Below are 23,886 nucleotides of genomic sequence, written 5' to 3' on the forward strand. Positions count from 1 at the left end.
AAAATGAAATCTGAACTTGGATCACTATGATGTGATCCAAGTTCAGATTTCATTTTTTTAATACTTGGATGAAACTCCTTTGCATTTAATGACAGCCTGAAGTCTAGAAACTGTGACCATCACCAGAAGCTGTGGGTCTTTGTGGGTCTTAACTGGGCAAACATTGTCTCGAGTTGAGATCAGGAGACTGACTTTGCCATTTAAGAAGTTCCCATTTCTGATTTCTCCCCAATTTCTCTTATCTTGAGAAACTGTTGGGTTACTTTTTGCCGTTTTTTCTCTTCCCATCATTCTGGGACAAATTCATCTTCGGTCTTTAGGTTTTTTTTCTTTCTTTCTTGTCTCTTTCAGATGTTTTCTGTCGAAGCCTAATCAGACCTTGCTGAGTGTAACCAGTGGTTTGCACCTTTTGTTATGTTTGTTTGTTTGTTGAAGACTTTGATAGTGGCTCTCGTACGTTCTTTAGCGTTTTCGTGATTCGGTTAGATGTTGTCAAATTGTTTTTTTTAACTAAGGAAAGAATTCTGTGATCATCCACTTCTCTTGTCCTTTAGGGCATTTTGGCACTGCTGAGCTGGTCAGTGCATTCGTCATTTTTAAGACTGTTTGTTGAGCCACTCTTAAAAGTTTGACTCGTCTTGCTTTGTCTTTCCAGCCTAACGATGGCGTCGCTCACTTCCATCGACATCTTTCACGGCCTGATATTTAAATTTAAAGCGAAAAGCTATAAAATACAAACTTAGCGCTTTGATACTTCACTGGCCACAGGACTGCTGGTCAGTCAATTATCCAGTTAATTCAGACTGTGTGTGAAAATGTCTGTAATTCCTAAACAGTTAAAGCAACACTTTTGTTAAACCCCTCAAATTAAAGCTGAAAGAATCCACTGTGGTGGTGTACAGAGGAAAAGTGAAATCTAATAACTAACCTAACTATTGTGTTTGCAGCCAAATATTAATTGAAAAATAAAAAAGCAGAAGTGGCCAAAATTAATTTTAGATCATCATTGGAATGATTACATACATATTTAAAGGTAGTTTCCTCCATTCAGCTTCGACTTGATAATAAAAAAACGCTTCTGTCCTTACAAAGTTAACTTTAACATACTTAATAAACTGTTAATTAAAACTGAGTGTTCAAAATCTGTTTGAATAGAAACAATACCAATGAAACCATTTCTAGACGTATCATGTGGAACTGAATCAGTGTTTTTAAGGTGGACGTGCTGTGTGTCGGTACCATCGGTCTGGGAATGGGCTTCTGAGGTTTTTTGGAGCCGAGTTTCTTCATGGCGTTGTAATACTTCTTCTGCTCCTCGGTCATGAAGATGTCCTGTCCTCCTAAGTAAACAAACCAAGCAACATCGATGTTATTTTATAAGACTTAAGGTTGCCATCTAATGTTCTTACAAAGTCAGCATTTGCTGTAGAAAGTAAACGTGCGTTTCCTGTGCCATTTGCTTCACATGTGTGACGCTGGTGTCAGCCGTGGTACTTATCTTTCTCTTCTGCTGGTTGAAGTTGTCGATGATGACACCGATGAACAGGTTGAGGGTGAAGAAGGAGCCGAAGATGATGAAGATGACAAAGTACAGGTACATGTACAGATTGATCTCCTTGATAGGCTGCTCCTCCACCTGTTCAGGGAACACACGGATCTGTTTCTGACTTTCAGTTTGACTGTATTCAATGTTTGTTCCACCTTTAATCCTGTTCACATCTGACATTTTAAAGACATTATCAGTTATTAACACAACATCATATCAATCTGTTTAAATTTTTTTTTTATTGAACTTTAATTTGACCCTTTTTTGTTTCCAGTCCTAATCGAGCGCCAACATCCACAGAAGAAAACTAAAGCTGACGCTGAAGTGGCGAAACTTGCAGTTCCTCTAATGTCCAGAGGAGGTGCTAAAAGTGAGTCAGTCCTCGTAAGTCCCATGCTGAACTCATTTTGAATCTTACTCTATTCAGATGGTGAAAAGATTCAGAATCACGTGCACATTCAAAATGTTGTCGTTACTCACAGCTCTCGAGTCCACCGCTGCGTACATGATATCCATCCAGCCTTTGAACGTTGCCTTGAAACCAAACAAAATCACAGAAATTAGTTAACTGTTGTCACTTTAACCTTACCAACTGTAGCGAGACAGAACCAGTGATTTCTTTAGTGTAGGGAGATGTACAACTTTCCCACTCCATAAGAGACAATTATTCAGTTCATGTTCATGCAAACTTGTGATCGAAGGATCATAAGTACAAATTTTATTCAGTTTTTTGAGGACAGAAGGCTGATACTCACAGACCCAATGTATGTATGTTTGCATGTGAAAGACTTTAAGATGTCGGGAGAGGCTAGAATACCTCAGCTGAACACTCAAGACTGAAACATGTTCGTTTACATCAGGGGTGCCGAACTCCAGGCCTCGAGGGCCGGTGTCCTGCAGGTTTTAGATCTCATCCTGGGTCAACACACCTGAATCAAATGATTAGTTCATTAGCAGGCCTCTGGAGAACTTCAAGACATGTTGAGGAGGTCATTTAGCCGTTTAAATCAGCTGTCTTGGATCAAAACCTGCAGGACACCGGCTCCCGGGGCCTGGAGTTCGACACCTGTGCTTTACATGAACCTGACGTGAAGGGAAGACACCCAGTGATTGTCCTTGCTTTATGATCCAAAAGGAATGGGTGGTGGGAATCTGCGGCAGATGCTAGTGCATGTGCAAAATCAGGGAAGGGGGTGTCGGGGGTGTTTGGTCACTTCAGCTGTATTTTTGATTTGGGATTTCAGGTTGAGCCGTTTGCACTGACTTCATGTTTTCAGTTTAGTAAAATCACAATTCGCAACACCTGCAGGCTACATGAGGCTACACGAGGCTACACTCAATGCTAATGTGCTAAACGGACTGCCTGCTTTAAGCAGCCATTAGCTGCACAGACTGCAGCTTTAAATAAAATCTCTTCTCTGCTTTTCAGATGCTTATCAATAGAAAAGAGAGAAAAAAAAAATCACAGCTCCTGTTTTTTCTGTTTCTGGGGATGTCAAGTGAGTTTCTCTGTTCCCACGTCACCAAGGCGACATTGTGCACATTTCCTCCACTCAACAGAATAACTGAACAAAAAGGGTCTTGAAGCAAACCTCCTGCTTTAGCAGAAAATTAGCAGAGAGCAGTGCTGATGCTGTGTTTTTCTCAATGAAGGATCAACAGGTCCATTTAGGGACTTCCGTCCTCGCCGAGAGAGGATGTGAGATGGAGGGAACAACGAAGAAAGAAGGGAAACGGGATACTTTGGTCTGAGTGGGCACCTGCTGTCTGTCACATTTAGACCTGAAATCAGCTTGTCACCACGGGTTACCACCTGTTGTTATTATGGGCTGTCAGTGAGAAGGGTTCACGCTGTAAAAGGATGTTAAAAAGTCAGCGATGACATTTACGGGTGGCTGCTGAACGTTGTTTTGTGTGGTTTTTGAAGCGCAGTGCTGAGTCTCCATAACTGAGCTGCTCTGTCATAAACAACGCCCGGTCAGAAGTAAATCCCAACACTGACAGCCAGCTGCGTAACACAGTCATCTTAAATTATCTTTTTAAGTGGTCACTCCGTCTTTGATCCTAGTCGGGTGCCTGAACCACCTCAACTGGATCCGTTAGATGTGGAGGAGCAGGGGCTACTCAAATGACTGAGCTCCTCACCCTGTGTCTAAGGGAGTGCCCAGCCACAGGTAGAAGGAAGTCCTTTTTGGCCCTGATATCGGTAACCTCTCTCTTTTGGTCACCACCCAGAGCTCGTGACTGTAGGTGAGGAAGCAACATAGATTGACCGGTAAATGGAGCTCCGTGCTGAGTGCTGTTGGGTTATCTCCACAGTGACTTTGATGAGAAGCAGCACCTTCACTGATATCACGAGGAAGCGGTGCCGACCCATTTTTTTGGGGAAGGTGATGGCGTGAAGTGACACTTTTCAGCTGTGCTAACTTGAAAAGGATTTTTCTGTTAATCAGGTAGCTTTTTAACAGGAGACCATTAAAAATCATACATATCGTATAATATTATTTATTGATGATTAACTGAGAGAACACACTGGACTCAGAATCTCAGTAAAGTGTCTGCATCACTTTTTGCAGCGTGGAGATATTTCCAGATGCTAATAGAAGGTTTGCCCCCACCAACTGTTGCCGCGCCGACCAGCCAAAAACAGAGATGTGCTGAGCAACTGGTTGCCAAGGCGACCGTACTCTGGCAACTCTTAAGTTCTGGGAGGCTGACGGTGAAAGCAGCAGCACGCCGTTCCACAACTTTTTTTATGGTCCTTTCGCCTCCTCCTCTGTGAAATCCACCACATTTCCCTCGACTCCAACCTCTCCGTCCTTTTATCTCCATCTTCACCTTCTCTTTCACTGCTGTTTAAGTTTAATATTTCTAATTCTACGTGCACTTTTCCTCCCTCCATCTCTGCATTTCTCTCCCACTTGGCTGAAGTCGCTCTAAAAATAAAAGCCTCTCAGACGCTGATTGATTGGAGGCTCTCAGGACTCCCGTGGTGGGCGTCAGAGAGCGAGAACGAAGGAAAAAGGAGTGAGTGAAGTAAAGACAGAGAGAGAGAGAAGAAAATGAAGGTTTGCAGGGAAGGTGATGGAGAGATATAAAGGACGGAGGGGGGAAATGGAGTTGTAGTTGCAGTATTTTGCCCTGTCCGTGTTGTGTTGAATAACAGAAGATGGAGAGACAGGAAGGAGGGACAGGCAAAGAAAGAAATGGAAAAGCAGAAAAGGGAAAGAGAGTGAAAGGATGAAGTGCAAGAAACTCATCGTAAATTATTTTATATCATCATGTGAAGTTTGTCGTTCTAACTCTAATGCTCCAGGCAGGCATGCCGCTGCCAGTCTCTTTGTATCCTGAATATAATAACTATAAAGGCTTTTCATTTCATATCTCATTATGTACCTGCGTTTGACTTTTAGTTACATGTGCAGTAAATCTTACAGCGTTGTTGAAAAGCTGGCGTAACAGCAACAGAACATCCTTTTTATCTAAGTATGAAAACAAGCAAGTGACACGCAGCCGCAGACAGTTAACTCAGTGGTTTTCATGCTTAAACTGAACTAGGAGACATATTTATTTCATCAAATCAAATCTGTGCTGTATTTGACTTAAACGTGCGTCTCTGACATGTGGGCCAAATGATTTGCTCCACCACAAATCTCTGCAGCCTCCAAATATGGACTTTTTTTCCCTCATAAAAGTGGAAAACATTTATTGTGTCTAAACAATGAATTTGCAACAGTTGTTTAAATGTTTAGTGGTAAATACATTTTAAAGAATTGATTGGAACATTGTATGTGTCTGATGTGTGATTTGATCCTCACATATAATGATACGTGGTGTTAGGGCTGTTCGATATAACGATATATCGGATGATATCGGATGATAAACATCTATCGTTTCATTTTACGCTGTCGTTTGTTTCGTGGTGTCGCAAAATAAACTGTTTACGGCAATATTTTTTCATTGTTTTGATGGTCACTGTAGTGGCTATATTAATTTCTTAAAGTTCTCTCTTTCTCTTATATTTAATATAACCACACTACCCATATGGAAAAGATATATATAAATCTTATAAAGTTTGTATCTGTCTTGTGTGAAACTTTTATGAAAAGCATACAAGGGTGAAAACAGATATAAGATCCCTTGAAGAATTATATAATGAAACTTGTATGTTTTGGATACTTACTAAAACAATATATGAAAGTAATGATAAAGTGGCCACTTTCATGAGTAAATCATATAAGTTTTTACTATTTCTTTTCCATATGGGTACAGACGGTAACACCATCGCGTGTCCGCTCGTTTATGTTCCACATAAACCTTTCACAATAAAGCTCAAGATCCTGTTGAGACTTTTCAAAATAAACTGAATCACGTGAAAGAGCAGATTATTTACGGATGAGAGGTAAAAAAGAGCCGCCAGGTGCTAAAAAATAAACCTTAGACTCAAACGTTAGAACAGGCTTTTCCCCGCAGCACGCCGTGTAATAAATACAAAGAAAACGGCGGCCTTTACAACTTATGTCTAAAAATGTATCGTTTCATGCATCAGTTAAAACACTCGACTCCAAATCAATTACTCCGACTGTAAAATCAAGTTTAGTTCTTGAGAAGCTGACCTATGTGGTTAGGAAAAGATCATCGGAATTTTTTATACATTTGGAAGATGTTTCTGGACAGCCCGTTCTCACTCCCGAGACGTAACGTTCTTATGGTACGTGCCAGGTTATGGGTGAAATACAGTCAAATGACGCTCCCGCGGTAAAACACGCTTCAGCCATGTATTGCAGCCCTAACCCCAACCTTTTTCCTAACCTTAACCAGCACTTAACGTGAAATAGCGTTGTCCAAAGCGATTAGAGGAAAATGAACTGACATGTGTGGATTGATTCCAAACAATTCTCATGTTTCCTCATTTTTCCGATCTCGTCATTTAGGAAGGTGTTGGTTGCCCAGAAGCGTAACATGGTGACGATTTGTCACCTAGCGTAAAATATTACGCCTCGGGAGTGAGAACGTGTTGTTCTGGAGCTATTAAAGACTGGGGAAGTTGAGGAACTGGAGGGAGAGCGGGGTAATGAAAATATGTAACTAAATTTGGGAATGTATACAGTAACCTCTACTGTTTTTATTGTATATATTTTTATTATTATTTTTTTAATTATACATTTTTTAAATTAGTTTTTGTTTTTTGAGTGTCTTGTGTTTTTATTGCTTGCTTACTGCCATATGTTCAAGATGTTTAAAGTGTTTGATGTTTATGAAACCAAAATTCAATAAATATATGTTTACAAAAAAGAATTCATTCAATGGTTTTCCAGCGATCATGTTTACAGACAGAGTGAGGCGCGTGCATGAAAACGCTGCCAAAAACAAAACCTGTTCTTTAGAAATAACTAATCAAAAATATGTGACTCTAAATAAATTCATGTCCGGAAACACAGATGAAGATTAACGGCTGTGACTGACCGTGAGAGGTATTATTTTTTTAATAATAACCTCCCAACAGATTTTCAATTATTTTTCCCATCAGTACCTCTCAGTTATTCGCAGCTTATTTGTTACTTATTCAAATTGCAGTTTGTGTACCTGCCACTTACTGTAGGCAATGTGAGGTTTAAAACTGCTCTCATAAATGACAGAGAGGACAGAAGGCTGTGGAACGACAGCAACGTTAACAGGACAAAGAGAGGCAGGGAGAGTGGACAAGTGGAAAAGACAAAAGCAAGAGCAATGAAGAACAGGTGTGGGAGGAAAATTAAGGCTAAGGCGACAAATTGATGAAACGAAAAGACGAGATCAAGAGAGAGAGAGGGACGGGAGAAGCGGAAAAGTCAATCCTCCTACGGCATGTGGAGGAGACTCTCAGCTTTAATTTGTTTTGAAGGAGAGGATTTTTCACTTTGTGCCTCAATTTCTTCACTCGAACCTCTTTGTTTCCCTCAAAGCTTCACACAGGCGCCGCAATGACAGAATTTTGTTCTTCGTTTTCATCTGCGGCTCTGCCTCGTGATCCTGTTTCAGCGTGTGTGTGCTAGTGATTGTTTTGCACAGCTGCACTGAGATCTGTAGGGGGTAGGACTTCCCAGGGAACGCTTCTACACGTCTTCAAACAGGACATATAAAAAGAGTAAAAGAACCGCGGCTGGCGTGGCGAGTCTGAAAACATCCTACACATTTCCTGTTGTGTCACTCTCTCCAGGTCTCTGGGTCTGAATGCATTTTTTGAAAACACAAAGTAGGCAAGGAAAGCTGCGACCCACGCCATAAATAAAGCACTGGGGGTGCTTTTAGGTGTCTAATAACAACTTAAAAGTGACTTTTGTGAAAGGTCACATAATGAATCATGACTCACTGTGCAGCAAAACCCCAAGCTGGCATCTCTCTTTGCCAACTGTGAAAATGGCTTTTAAAAAAAGTGCTCCAACTTTTTCTCTCTACAGAGCACAGAAGCACAGGCAGCGGTGGGAAATGTGGGAAACTTCCATTCTGGCCTCATTATGCATGATAAGTTTATTTGTCTGTGCATATTCACCGTGCATCATAATTATCTGGCTACCTTATTAATTTAATGCAAACGTGAAAATGTTGGCCAAAGAGCCGCTACTAGAAGCTTTCTTTTATTTAACTAACCAGGATCTGTGTGTACATCTGTATTTTTATACCTTAGTAAAAGAGAGAACCTTGGCACACGTTTGACCAGTAAAAACTGAAAATAAATCTTTCTTGGAAACCAAAGAAATCTAAGTACAAATTGAAAAAGCCAAAAACAAAAAAAGTGGAGATCATAAAAGTCTCTGATTCCAATAAGTAAACACAAAGTATCTTACCACTTGTAGCAGGGCCAGGTACCCGGCACCCACGTTGTCAAAGTTGACCTTGACTTTGCTCCAGTAGTGCGTCGAGGTGTCGTTGTGGGTCTCGCACTGCGACTTATTGTTGATTGCAGAAGCGTCGTAGACTTGGCCCGTGCTGTTGACGCAGCGGCCAAACTTCCCGGCAAAAAGGTTGACGCCCATGATGCTGAAGATGAGCCAGAAGATGAGACAGACCAGCAGCACGTTCATGATGGAGGGAATCGCGCCGATCAGAGCATTGACCACCACCTGCACGGAAACCAGCATTCATACGTACAGACAAACCATTTACATGTGGCCTCTAGTTAAATGTTAAGGTTTCAGTGTGTTGCTGATCAGGTGGCGGCGGAGCAAACCAAAATCAGCATGCTCAAACAGATGGATGAATGAGTTTCAATGAACCCAGAAACTGATCAGAGACCAGGGTTAGACCAGACAACATCAGTGTTGCCAACAATGAATGACCACCTGACCAACACATTCATTTTAACAACACAGCACGCCATGCAGTTGGATGATAGACAGTATAAAAGATGGACATGTAAACTGTGAGTCACCCATTGGTTTATCAAGTCCTGTTTTGAACCCTCAAGATGAGCACTGGCATTTTAAAACTGGTGACAAGTGATTGGTGTATCTGACTGTGAAAGTGTATAATCCTCCTTTGTGACACTTTTCATGGATCAAAATGTACAAAACCGACTTCATTTCCCCCCCAATATGACTACAGATGAGCGACCAAGCCTATAAACTCTAGGGGTGCAACGATACACAAAATTCACGGTTCGGTTCGATACTTTGGTGTCACAGTTCCATATTTTTTCGATACAAAAAAATGTTCATGCCTTTTTAATTTGTCATTTATTACAATTATAAATATATATTTTAACTCAAAAGTACAGTTTTTAAATTTAATGTTGCTGAAACAAGAAAATAATAATAATAAAAAAAATCTATCTGATCGAGGAATCACTCATCTTTGGAAAAGAGAGTTTATTACAGAGAAATGGCTCTTTCAAAAATAAAAGCTATACTATACGCTTCTTCTGGGCTATATTCTCAGCAGCATATTAAACATATCAGGTCCCCATAAGGAGAATCCTGTGCTAACGGCTGTCTAAATGACTCGGGTAAAGTTTGTAGCATGCGTGCTTGTTGTTTTTGTCTGCTTCCACTTGTCTTTGCACTAGGATGATGTCGGAGTAAATGTGCAGTCATATTCGTTGTGTTCCCACTAGTGCTGTCAGCGTTAATCTCGTTAAAATGACGTTAACGCCATAACGCGGCAAATCTCCCTTAACGAGTTACCGCTGGACGGCGTCAACACGTTAATGAGCTAACTGCGCTAACGCACTAGTTCCCACCAATTGAGCATTGCGTGGCACATCCAACATACTGTTTTACTTTTGTCTATGACGCGCTTACCATCAGGGTCATACTTCACATGAAAACCAAGATAGTTTCAAACGCCAGATCTGAATGAGGGTGGGGGAGGTTCAATTTTGGGTAGCGTTGAGGCAGTTGCCATGTTGCAATGAGCTTAGCTTCTGTCTTGCTAGCTTGTGCTGTGCTCAGTGCATCTGCACTCGACAGTGCAGCCTAGGCGGAGTAGTCGAACGCAGATCCACTGAGCTCTCAACACAGACAGCATCGTCAGAAGAAAAGTTGATAAAATAAATAAAAAATTTTGTATTGTTCGATACATATGCGTACCGAAAGCACTGTATCAAACGGTTCAATATCGATACAAGTATTGTTTCACCCCTAATAAACTCATCAGGAAAGTGTTTATTTGCTTCACTTTGCAGACTCGGGGGCTACGTCCATCTTCTTTATTGTCTTTCAGTCAGATATGACAGAGGAAAAAAAGTGACAGTTTAAATTCGACGTTGGGAAAGGCTGCAGAGTTGTAAATCACTACGGTAACCATTGGTTGCTTTATTAAAGTATATTTTGTGACCAATTGGTGAGTTGTTGCTTGCTGTTGCTAAGTGAAATTGGTCAGAAAGAGGTATACAGTGCTTTTCTTGGTCTTCTATGTGGAAGATCCTGACTCGCTGAAACTAACAAATGTACCACAAAATGAGACTGTTCACCTTTGAAGGCAAATGATTATCCCTTTGCAGTAAAGCTGGCATTTTTCATGATTGTGCAACCGATTTCATACAGTAACAGCCAGCAACTTCCAGCAACCACTCCCCAACCAGTCTGAGAATACTCATTTTTCACAAGCAACCTGATGCTGACAGCAGATCGCCAGCCTGTGAAACTGAGGCCTAATGCAGCATCCAACACATATGGGAGAGAACACAGTTTCTAAATACATACAGTATTTAATTAATGTGACATTATTTTACTAGTTAATCAAATGTTTGTGTTTTTAATTGTATGTCTTCATTTTTTTTCAAGAAACTCACATTTTTCAACACTTAAAAATGTGAATTTCTTGAGTAGATTCATCCGACATGTTTATGTTGATTTACACTCTGGAATTATTTGCTAGCATTTCTTTACAACCTTAAAATCCCAACTTCTTTAAGTTACATTTAAGTGTGACATTGAATGTCCTAATTCATTTTGGAGTTTTTAAATCAGACAGTGGATCTATACATAATGTTCACAGAGGTTTATGTGACGCAAACCCGACTTGAAGGTTGAAGTTTGTTTTATTTAAGGGTTGCAGACACATACTATGCAGTTCAGTGCAGGTTAAAGTGGTTAGTTTGCAGTGTTCTGACAAAGATTACAGTGATGCAGTGTCGGGCTGCTTATATCTAGGGTTGTTACTAGGTTACATCAAATCTAGCAGACATTAATTTATATTTAAGTTGATGATGCTGATTAGATTCACCCACTAAATTCTGCCTTTGACCTTACAGTGTCCACTGGTTTGAAACCAGCCACGCAGCTCGTGTGACTTGTTTAGGTTGAATCCTGTACGTCATGATTTGATTTATTTTATCAGCCTTTTATAAAAAAGGAAAGGCAGTGTGAACTCACATGACTGTTTTTGGCAATTACTTGATGAGTCCTGTCATGCAAGAAGTAGAAAATTCTGCTCCCATGTGAAATAAATGCAGTGCCATTAATCACTCGGTTCTCCTTCATTATGTGATTCTGTATTTTTATTTTTCTGAGAAATCCACCATCCTGCTTCCTATTGTTGCAGATCTACAGACGGCGGTGAGTCAGCTTGTGTGTTTGGTCGTCCTCATCTGCACTCACGAAGCACATTTACGTGTTGTGTTTTTTTTATACCCAGAATGCCTTGCTGAGTAAGCAATGCAATGCTGAGTGCTGAGCATTTTTAAATTTAACACAGAAAATCATCTGTTTAGTCTTCCAGAGAGCGAGTCTGTCTCCTGCAAACCCCAAGCTGCTGTTTTGATGAACTGAAGAGTTAAAGTATTCTTTACGTTTAATAAAAAAACAATTATTTTATGTGTTAAATAATTGTTATGTTAACCCCAAAATTAATACCATGTTTTTAAACATTATAAGGCCACATATTCTCTTGTGAGAGCTTTGATACATAAAAGCTTTCCTCACAAATTCTCACCATTCACATTGCCCATTTACTCAGTTTTGTAAGTTTTATGTTTGTTTTTCATGTTTTGTTTTTTATATTTCTACACAAAAGAATTGAAAACAAAATTGTGAGAATGATTTTCTATGAACCAAATATAGTTTTGTATTTTCTAAATTTGTCATTAAAGTCTGATGTTAGTCTTTTTGCAGGACAGGGGCGTGGTTTCCAAATATTTACCCACAGCTACGGCTAATATTTGAATGTAAGTGAAAGGAGTGTGTTGTCAGGAACATTCGTCCTCATTTCAGGAGACTGTGTTTGCAGGACACCGACTCTGTGCTATTCACAGTAATACTGGTGACAGAAACACAAACAGTAACTTGATATCCTGTCTCCTGCTCACAAAGGCTGATGGACATAAGTTAACATGAAAGAGAAATACACATCAAATTCACAGGAGGCAATAAAACAACACACAGCAAAAAGAAACAAAGAACTAAATTCAAAAGAAGATGAACCCGTCAGAGAGCAGGAAGCAGAGAGTAAAGTTTAATATGAAGTGACAGATAAGAAATGATAGGATGACACACGGTGAGAAAACACTGAGGGGATGTTCATTACAAACACACCTGGGCACAAACATGTCCTCACTTCAGTTAGTTGATTCATCTTCCTTTATATCTAAATAATTCAGTTCAGTAATTCTAGAATTTTCCAGAGAACAGATTAGCTGTATTACACTTCTTACACTAATAAAAACTGCTGTAATAATACATTTACTTTACAGTAATTTGCTGTTATGTGTGAATTACAGGCGAATGATGTAAATATCTTCCGTGAAAAAATATTTTTAGAAAGCTACTGTATTACACATTCTTTTTGTAAATTTAAATGTTTAAGTTTAATTTATTAATTCAGAAGCATTAACTGTGATCTGTTTATGGAGAAGTACTAAACTGTAAAAACAGTTTATACAATAAATTATACATTTTTATTATTGCTTTTACTGTAATTTACCTTATTGATAGATCATTTACTTTTTTCTATTTGAATTATATATTAATAAATCTAAATTTTGAGCCATCGGGCAGCCTAACGCACAAACTGTTAACTAAGTTGCCCTTCTTTTTTTCTTCTGATTTGTAGATCAATAATATGCAGCGGTATGAATCCCTGATGCGTTTTCCATTGTTGATCCGTTTTTCTCACCAATCAGAAAGCAGTACACAGTCATGTAAAAGTACATCCTTACTACCTCCATAGGAATTAAAAGAAGCCACATGCTGCTGATGAAATACACTTGATTAACTGATGATCACCAGTGTGAGCACCTCCATAAAAGTGTGTATGAGTTAACACAATGCCACAATCCTCCCAGATGGTTGTTTCGGCAAATAATTGCAATTTTTGGACACTCGCACTTTATGTAGTCCAGTGTTGATTGTCTGTTATATGTAGCACCATGGTCCCGGAGGAACACTGTCTCGTTTCACTGTGTACTGTACCACCGCACAAGGTTGAAATGACAATAAAGCCACTTTACTTGAAAATCAACCCAAGGTCAGACCGTGCAATGCTGCACTGTCCACTTTCTGTTGTAACAAAATAAATTTCCCATGTGTGGGATTAATAAAGGTTATTTCATCTTATCTTAAAGAAACTGCAAAACCCCCAAGAGCTTCACCTTCTGCTTCTACATCTTCAACTCTACAGGCCTCAGTAAGCATGTTAAATGTTAAAGTCCATTACAGCACATCAGAAAAACACTCCACCTGAACAAACCACAAGACTTCTGGATTTCCTTTGGACAGATGAGACAAAAGTGGACAATAATCCCGGCAGCAAATCTACAACAAATACCTTCATGTATACACACACACACACATATATTTTATATATATATATATATATATATATATATATATATATATATATATATATATATATATATATATATATATATATATATATTAGTGGTGCAACGGATCACGGTTGATCCGTAATCTGAACCGATCCCACTCCACGGTTCGGCACGCACGAAGATTCGAAAAAGAAGAAAAAAGGTATGTGTATGGTGCGCGTGGTCAGTCTGTCAAGCGATAGTTATGGCCAGAGCTAGCGGTCCAAGTGGCGGGCTAAAGCTATTACAAAAGCTATCGGGGTGTTTAGCTGCACTATGATGAACGTGCTTGAGCCACGCTATGATATCTCGTTGCGCGTCCACTGTCCCACGCATCTTCTGTTGCCCTAACTACTACAAATGGGTGGACCTCCAGGGCAACGGAAAGCTACGTAACCGTGACAGCTCATTATATCACAGCAGAGTGCGATATAATGAGCGGTATGTATTATTGTGGGGTCTACCTGACAATATAAAGCGCATTGAGGCGACTGTTGTTGTGATTTGGTGCTTTATAAATAAAATTGAATTGAATTGAATTGAGTGGTAGATACAAAGATACAAAGCCCTGTACTGCCCTATACTGTACCATATTTTTTTTAAATATAATTGCGTGGAATGAGTCTTGACTTGAATGTTTTTAACAGGCAAAAAATACTTCAATAAGTAAATAAGTAAATGTAAAATTTTTGTCTTTTTTTCTTTTTCTGCTGATCCGAAAATCGATCCGATCAGTGACTTAAAACCGTGATCCGTGAGATTTTTGATCCGTTGCACCACTAATATATATACATGAAGGGCTTCTCTCATTTGGAGTACAGTATATCAAGTTTAAGTTCTGAATATTTTCTCTATCTCTACTGTGTTGCTGGATAAAGGTCTTTGAAAGACTCATCACACAAAATACCAACAATCAACAATCTTTGGAATTTAAAAGCAAAAACAGCTCTAAGCTTGACTTCCTGAAGACGGGATTTGTTTGGAAGCTTTTAGTCTGTACTGTGTACACAGTTACTCTAGTAACAAACAGAACGTGCAGAAATACCTTTATGTAAACCCATTAATATGAATTAACAGCTGTTTTCTGCTATTTTTGTTTTTATTTAAAACCGTCATAAGGGTGAACTTTTGTCCTCTACATGGCAAGAATCGCCATAATTTTAATCACTGACAGTTCTGTTGTTGCTGAGAAGCTCACATACCATAAGAACTCAAAGACGTAGCAAGCTACCTGCAGTGGTGGCCGGCTGTGAATGAGGGAGCCTTTTAGCATTGAGTGACCTGCACAGAAACTTAATACGAAACATCCAAACCTGAAGCAGTGCTCAATGTTTGGCTCCAGTGCAACAGACATCAAGGTGATGTTTCTTTTGTTTGGTGGGTGTGTCAGAGGCGTTAGCTTGTTAGCTGAGGCATACATACAAACTCTGCTGTATTAACACAGATTGCACACAGCTGAGCTGCCATTGTAGTGAATCAACTATGGGCTAACCTCCAGGGCTGGAAAATGAAGGCATAACTAAAGTGACTAAAATCTCCAAATTTACAGGAGAAATAAAAGTGTTTATAGCGTAAAAACACTTTTGGTCTTCAAGAACTGTTTCTCCCGTCATAAAAACTGACATGTGTGTCAACAAAGACACGTGTAGTTGATTGCTGTTTTAGATGTTCCCTTTATTGCTTTGAGTCATTAAAGTGGAACTTTCTGCTGTGTTGGAACATTTAAAGTGGATGCAGCTTGCTAACCAAACTACCTAGCATAAACTGATACTTTAGCCAAGTATAGTCACTTCTGGATATTTCTAAACTGCTAATGCTGATGCAAGACTGTTGAAATTAATACAGACATTTGGGGATTCAAACATCGATATTCATCATCAGATCTTCTACACATGGAGTGTAAACTAATTTCTTAACATTTGTGATGTGTGTAGTGTGTATTTCAGCTTTTACACTTTGCTTGACTCTCAGCTGGTTGTTTTAATGTGGCCTTTCAAACATACTGACACCAGGGATGCTGCTGACTGCCCTCTGGTGGGCAAAATATGCAGCAACAACATTCACAACAGGCTGAAGGGTGTCTCTCTTTTATTTTGAAATTTGTATTTATCGTCTATTTTAAATGCCAATGCCTATGTTATTGAAAAATTGCTAATTTGTTGATCATTATAAATTTAACACACTTTTTTTTGTATATTTAATGTGTACTATGTAAGTGCAAAGAAAATAGATGTAGAGGAGAAGCTTTTTTTTTTTTACCCAAGATCTTTTACTTTTTCCCGATTTTAGTGATAAATTAAAGCATAAGTGCACTAAATCCTTTGACATTCAGCTGGACTCTCGATATTGATGCCCAGATGTGTTTGCTTTGATAATACTGACTCTTACCCTCATGCCTTCAAATCTGGAGAGGGCTCTGAGGGGCCGCAGGGCTCGCAGCGTCCGCAGGGATTTGATGGCTGCTAAGTCTGAATAACCCAATGTGTTGGCTACCAAACTGACCAATGAGACCTGGAGGAGAGAGAGAGAGAGAACAGAAAAAGATAGGGACAGGAATATAGAGACAGAAGAAGGAGGAAGGGAAAGAAAAGAGAAGCAGGACAGTTAACTTCTATTCTAATGAAGGGAAAGTGAGAGAAAGTTCTGATCCAAGAGACGAAGCTGCAGTTGAATAATGATGCCTGAAAAAGGAAGGGTGATGGTTTGTGATCACTGAGCTCATGACGAAGGACTCACTGCTACAATTTTTTTTTATCATTGTTGAAACCTTTCTCAGGTGAAGCTGCAAGCAAACAAGGAAATGGTTATTTTACAGACTCTTCTAGGAAGCCAGCACAAAGAACCGGAGAAATGAGAAAGAATAAATGTGTTTATTGATTGGTCAAGTGAGTCCTGAGTGATCCATGGCTTTTAAAACGAGACAATAAAGCAGACTGTTTTGTGACACTTTGATAAGCCACTGAGTGCTCTTAGAGATGGATGTGCAGATCACTGAACGACTGCTTTAAACAGCTTCAGGGTTTATGTTTAGCTGTAAGAGGGATGGTTAGGTGTTAAACATACTACCTGTATCCACAACAGTCTGAGATATCACCTCTGATTAAAGCCAGGATGGCATCACCTCCCAATCAAACCCAGAAACATTTAAAGCCACGACACATACGATTTCCAGCACCGAGCAGCAGGTCTCAGGTCGGTCGAGCTGCAGGTGAACGCAGCTCATTCTTACCCTGATACCAGCGAAGCGGGACACAGCACGGAGAGGACGAAGCGCTCTTAATGTCCTCAGCACACGCATGGTGGTGATGTGGTCCACTGAGATGTACTGAGCCATCAGACCCAACACTGAGATCTACAGGGTTCGGTTACACAGTAAACAACAACATTTCTACACATAAATACAAAGTAGCTTCAGACTGTGCAAAGAACAAAAACATGATCGAAATAAAGGGGACGTCCTCTGCTTTTCTGTCATTTATAATTTAATAAGTAATGAGGTCGCAGCCCTTGCTGTGAGCAGATAAGCTCCATCCACCAGCTATTTAAATCTTCAGTTTAAGATGGGCATCCAATCAGGAGAAAGTTGGCTTAAAGGGAGGGGCAGAAGCTTAAACAACCTGTTTGCAACTGAGGATGAGCTGACAGGCTGCAATCAACCAACAACGTCTGGGGTTGGAAAACTTGCAGTTCCACTAACGTCCTCAAGTGGACATTACTGGAACTTTTCCATTTTTCGATACAGTGTATGTGTGCTACAACAGCACCAATAAGACAAATAAGGATGAATTTGAACTAGGAATCATGCAAAGCTACTTCAGAGAATCCAAGAAGATATTCTAAATGCAGAGCTGGAACTTAGCAGAAAAGGTTCCCTTGAAAAAGTAACAGACATTTTAGCATTTCTTAAATTCTTACTCTGTTATTTTTTGTTTTTTCTTACTATTTTTCCCTAATTAATTTCAGTAAGTTTAAGTTCACAATTCTTAATTTCTGTGTTAAGCTATGAGCCAATAAATAGCTACACTTACTTCTTACATTTCAAAATAAAAGCTTCTTAGAAAGAGAAAACTTTTTATTCAAGCAGTTTCTTTCAAAATAACGATAAAGCAACACAGCAGAGATAACTGTAAGTAATTTGCAAATAAAAAATCAAAAGAAGCTAAAACTTTCTTTTGATTACTTTATATCATCATCTTCTGATGCTTTTCTGCCCTCTAGTGCTCAAAAATGAAATCCTGAAGCTTTAAGCGTGTCTCTCTCTTTCTCCATTTCCGATAGCGTTAATAAAACTCTGTTTCTTGTCTCATCTTTGCTTGGTTAGTTCGGTGACTCAAGATTTCTACCTCTCGTTCCCCTTCAGGCCACTACAGTCAGATAAAAACGTTAGTGTCATTTATGAAGACGGCTAGGCGGAAAACACTCGGAGTGAGAGAGACGGGGGAGTGGGTCGATTTCCGACTCAGTGCATGCATATGTATGGTGTGCATCATAAACTGTGTGTGCCACTTGCCCAGAACACTGGAAGAAAGTGTGAGCGTCTAAACATACACATCTTTGAGTGTGTGTGTGTGTGTGTGTATGTGTGTGTATGTGTGTGTGTATAGGTTCAAAAGCCACGGCTGATTATTTGTCCGGAGGCTGTTTGAACTTCTTTCTCGCTCTCTCTCTCTGTGCCTCTCTTTGTCGCTCAGTGTCTCTCACTCTTTTATTTATAGTGGGAAGTTGCTGCACTAAGACAACAACTGTAACACTGCTGACAGTGAGAAATACTGAATTATTCTCTTCTTATACATAAACTGCACATTTAACATAGACCATGTTTAACATGGAGAATTTACACAGAAAGGGTAAAAAATAGATATGAAGTGTGATTAAAGAGTTCAGACAGCAGGTCCATCACAAGCGAAACCCTTCCCTGATTTAAATTTGGCAATCTCCTCTTCAAAGTCATCCTCTCAGGAATGCCCAAGAAGCTCCCAGCACCGCTGCTATTTTTAGATCTCTTCTAGGACGTCTCTGACATTATAGTTTCCACATTTGCGTTTCGCTTGGGTCCCTGTGACGTGACTCACTCACTGTCCATTGACGAGTTTGAATGCGAGAGTCTGAGCGGACGTGAAACATACCTGCCTGATTTTTGTGCCCATGCAAAAAAACGTGCACCAACTACAAATGTGCCCAGGCACCGAACCTAAAAGAAGTATTACTGAGGAATGATCACTCGGCCATCGAGCCTCCAGCTGTACGTGTCCACAACAGAGTATAATCCAAGCTCTCTACTGTGCACTCTGTGATTTTACTGTGAAAACCTGCATAGAAACTGACCTGAATTGTGTAAGGAAACTCGTAGTGATGAGAGCTGAGATTTCGGCTACAACCAAACCTGTGCAACAGAATTTGTCCAGAGGAGAGGAGTCAGACTGTTGGAATGCATCATAGAGGGACAACAGGACAGAATGAGAGATCTAAAAATAGATGTTGTACTGAAAGTCATCTAGAGGTTCACAAGACGATGATCTTGAACAGTCAAACCCAGGAAAGATGTTTGAAACCCTGATGTTAAGTCCCTGGAACATCTGCAGAAACTGAACTACAGACAGATTGATGCTGATGGTTCCATGACGAGGTCAATCTCTTACAAAATGAGAAATATAGAGTCGTTCATGTTCATGTGCATCCAAATTCTGTCTCAGTGGTTAATGTGTCAGAAGTCATAACCAACGACTCTCTAGCCCCGATATCAGTGTGGAAAGTTTGAGATATCACTTCTTTCTACCAAGAATGTTTAATTTTTCCTAATAGATGAAGAAACAGTAGAACACTATTTTTAACCACGAATTTTATTCTGTTGGAAAGTCTAACGAAGACGTCCAGGAAACATTAAATAAACACCTCAAACTGACAGTGAGTTTTTATCTCCGACATCGCAACAACATTTATTCTGGAGCTTTCTTCCAACATGACGAGACGTAGAGAGAACACCTCCTGATGGTTATTGAATGTCAAAATGTTTGCTGGGACTTTAAATCAGGGGCCCGATTTTTAGAGGTCAGTCTCTGGAACTTTTTGATCACACTCTTACTTTTGCATCACAGCATTCATAGTGTTTCCCAAGTTGTAGACTAACAGGGACAAAATACCATCTATGACAACACAATGGATACATGCAGTCAATAAAATACTCAGATTACTTTTGTCTGTACAAAATACTTATTATACATATTTTTTCTTCATCACAGTTTGCTGTCTGTCAAAATTAGGGATGGGTATCGTTTAGGTTTTATCCGATACCGGTGCCAAACTGGTACTTTTGAAACGGTGCCGGTGCTTAAACGGTGCTCAAACCGGTGCTTAAAGAATGGAGAACACAAACTTTGTCCAAAAACCTCTCATGTTCAGCTGTTTTTTTGTAAAAAGATAACAATGTTAGCCTTTTCTGCAGCTATAGGGTACATATGGTATCACTCTTGGCTGGAAGCAGTGCTTAAACAATGGAAAAAACACCAGTTTTGAACCGTTTAACTTTTTTCCTCTTTTTCTTTGGTCATTTTAGCCTTTTTGGCCAGGGTGAAGGGAGCATCTGCCATCAAACAAGAAGACAGCCGCATGTAACAACGACAGTGTTTGCTAGTTCACCTTACTGCATTAATGTAATAACGTGGTTAGAGTACTCAGTGTAAATTACACATGAACAACATTAAGCTACTCACGCAGAGAAGAACAGCTGCTGCTGCCATCATCATCCTCATCATTTCTGCTACACTGGCAGGGCTAGGGGCCAGGACTCTCCTCTTCGGGTTCTTGCTAACTCCGGGTCCGATAACAGGCACCACACCCGCAGTAGATGTGCACGGTGTGAGGTCTCGCAGCAAGCTATCAAATACGGCGCATTTCTCGGCTTTAAAAAAAAACCCGCCATGCGTCGCCAGGTGTTTCATCAGATTCGAGGTGTTACCTCCTTTGCACAGTATCACCTTAAAGCACTTGTTGCAGGCTGCTGAGTTTGCGTCTTTTGCTGTGAAGTACAGTCAGACTTTGACCGCTTCGCCTTGGGCACTTTTAATCTGTAGCTCTGATCTAAAAGAACGTACGTACCTGGGCCCGCCTACTATCCTTGGAAAGGTAAAATGATTGGCTAGAATCCAAAGTGTATCACAGCTCAGGAAAAAAAGCACCGAAATAAATCACCGAAATGTGCGCTGCTTTTCGGTCTGGTTACTACCATTTATGTCAGAAGATACCGGTACCCATCCCTAGTCAAAATTTGTAGCCTTTTTGTGTCACCAACATAAAAGCTAAAGTGAGTGACTGGCTGATAATCTGATAAATAAATCAATCAATAACTTACATCAACGATGAGGAAGTCCAGCCAGCACCAGTAGTTGGTGAAGTACTTTTTGAAGCCGTAGGCGAGCCACTTGAGCATCATCTCCAGGATGAAGATGTAGGTGAAGATCTTGTCGGCGTACTCTAGCACCACTTTGATCACCCTCCTCTGCTCGATGTAGATGTCCTCAAAAGCCTGAACGGGGGTGGAGAGAGCTTTGATTTGATTCACTTCAACAATTTTTAGTCTCAGATTTCAGCGGCTCACTCAAGCTATGTAGTCCTGGATCTCCAACATCAACTGCATACATTGTATGTTTATATTATATTATTACAAACGGCTGTGCTGATGATCAGTGAAATGTGTTTTATGTATATATGAAGATAATTGTGTAAATCACTGCTAATCCAGAACAAAGAACGGATTTATGTTGCTGCTGTTTGTCTCAATTTTTGAAAGTGAACTGAAAATGTGTTGATCATCTGTTCTGTAATTAGACGGTTCATTAAATGTAAATCTGTGTAAGGCCGGAGTTTGACTTCATCCTTCAGATAAAAAGTGGATGTTTTCATACGGTTTATTTTTCAGCACAAAGACTCAGGAGACAAAGAAACAAAGACGTTTTTATGAATGCTTAATGGTTTTACTGGTCTGGCTCATTTGAGATTAAATGGGCCGATGAACTAAAATGGGTCTGACAGTAGAATATATTAGTAATACTGTGTATATAAACACAAATAAATACAGTAAGTGATATAAACTAAAGTACAGTGAAGTAAACTGGTATTCATTAAACTAATTCAGTGATGCTGCCTTCATTAGACAGTTGCAGTCAACTGAAGCCAGAGGATTTCTTTAGTTCAGTTACTTTACTGAGTAAATATATAAATGTAAATAGAGCTCATTTATTGTATAAATGAAAGTACATTAATATACAAAAACATAAAGTTAAAAAGACAACCGCAATAAATAAAACAATAGTTAGTAAAAAATGATCTTTATTACAGTTAGAATGAAGCTGAAGGAGACTGTGTGTGTGTGTCTGTGTGTGTGTGTGTGTGTGTGTGTGTGTCTGACCAGCGCTCCGGAGCTGAGGAGGATCATGAAGATGATGAAGGTCTCGAACCAGCTGTGCTCTACAATCTGGTAACAGGTCTTCCTCGTCCTCCACCACATCTGTCCGAGACCTACGGTGGTGTCGATGTCGCAGCACTGAAACCTGGCCACGCACACTGTGGGCGAGAGAGAAGCACACAAAGAGACAGAAAAATGACTGCACATTCATTTCATTACACCTTAACCGTCAGATACTTTGAAGTCCTTATCATAATAATGAGGTATAACAAAGGAGCACGATGAGAGGTTTTCCTCCCGTCGACTCCTTTCCTTGATTGCATGAAGTTTAACAAACTGAGCTTGTGTGAGTTTGAACTCACAGTTGTGCCTTGCTTCGGGGCACGCTGGTGTCATCGCTACAACAGAAACTCAGGACCACAACACGCCTGCTTTGTAGTATGCAGATGACCCGGAGCCTAAAGTGCTGTGTGTGTGTATGTCTGTGTATGTCTGTGTGTGTGTTCTCTTGCATAAGCCCCGACTCCTCGGCAGATGTTAAGCTTCTGCTTTCCCACAACAACCCAATGAGCGTGCGTGCGTGCGTGTGTGTGTGTGCGTGCGTGTGTGTGCGTGTGTGCGTGTGTGTGCGTGTGTGTGTGTGTGCGTGCGTGTGTGTGCGTGCAGATTGCAGCAGATTTATTTTCTGCTCCAAACTGTATTTAACTCTTTCAATCCACTTTCCAGTTTCTTTCATGTTTCTTTAAAATGACCTTTTGTGTCTTTCTTCATATTTCCTGTCATATTTCTCCTGTTCCACTGAGATGCGATGTTCATATCAAACGTGGCCAAAGATTCAGTTACTAAGCTGTCTAAGCACCTTATTGTCATTGCATATGTACAAGGAAATTATGGAAAATACATTATTTGACTGAATTCAATATTTGGTATTTTTATATGAAATGATATAGATTTCATGTGGGTGATTAAAATGATAGTGAAGTGGTACAAAAAAGAAACCTGAGCCAATAAGATGAATTTTGTCAAATTAATTTAGTTTTTCAAGTTTTCAAGTGAACAAGGTAAAATGTAAAGTTTAGATAAAATCTGAGGTACTTAGTTACAGATTCTAGTTATTTTGTTTTTCCTCTATAACTTTCTGATCTGCGTCTGTCATTTAAACTCTGATGAAAAAGATCTTAAGATGAAAAACACACTACAGCTTTGTGCTTCTCTTTTTTTATCAGTGCGTGTCGTCACTTTGTACACTGAGTACTGCTGAGCTGCGTTGAAATGCAGTGATATTATCACTCAGCCAGTTACTTACTGCCGTGCATCATCCTATGAGTAAGTGCTGATGAAGCGAGGATCAGATTCCCGTTATTCCTGCTTTATCGCACATTAAAAGCTTGCTGCTAGCATGTCCGGATTCAGCCAGTTTGGGCTACTAGAACAGCAGATTGCAACCTGATGTTGACTCACAATCAGGACCGGGAACTTCAAGACAATGATTGCTTGAGTGAGGGATGCTGACGTTCCCTTTGGCAAGACATGATGATGGCTCAGTAACTGACAGTGGAGATGGGGGAATGAGCTTGAAAACTTGATCAAGTGCATGTGGTCAGTGGAGAGTGATGGCTCAGCGGTGACATCACACAGAGAGGGGTGGGTCATGAC

General features: G+C 39.9%; 1 protein-coding gene across 2 annotated transcripts in view; it reads right to left on the reverse strand.

Moving 5' to 3' along the window:
• Window positions 1-23,886, reverse strand: part of LOC146380829 (sodium channel protein type 3 subunit alpha-like) — a 267,758-nt gene that overhangs the window by 17,113 nt on the left and 226,759 nt on the right. For both annotated transcript variants that reach the window (XM_084939857.1, XM_084939858.1), the window contains exons 24-30: window positions 22,234-22,388; window positions 21,178-21,351; window positions 16,218-16,340; window positions 8,374-8,649; window positions 2,027-2,080; window positions 1,499-1,636; window positions 1,240-1,344 (exon numbers count right to left, since the gene is read on the reverse strand). In XM_084939857.1, the coding sequence (XP_084795983.1) occupies window positions 1,240-1,344; window positions 1,499-1,636; window positions 2,027-2,080; window positions 8,374-8,649; window positions 16,218-16,340; window positions 21,178-21,351; window positions 22,234-22,388 (1,025 nt within the window). The remainder of the gene's footprint in view (window positions 1-1,239; window positions 1,345-1,498; window positions 1,637-2,026; window positions 2,081-8,373; window positions 8,650-16,217; window positions 16,341-21,177; window positions 21,352-22,233; window positions 22,389-23,886) is intronic.

Source organism: Perissodus microlepis, chromosome 9 (assembly GCF_051167445.1).
Source record: "Perissodus microlepis isolate ML-2025 ecotype Zambia chromosome 9, ASM5116744v1, whole genome shotgun sequence".
In the NCBI taxonomy this organism is placed as follows: Eukaryota; Metazoa; Chordata; class Actinopteri; order Cichliformes; family Cichlidae; genus Perissodus; species Perissodus microlepis.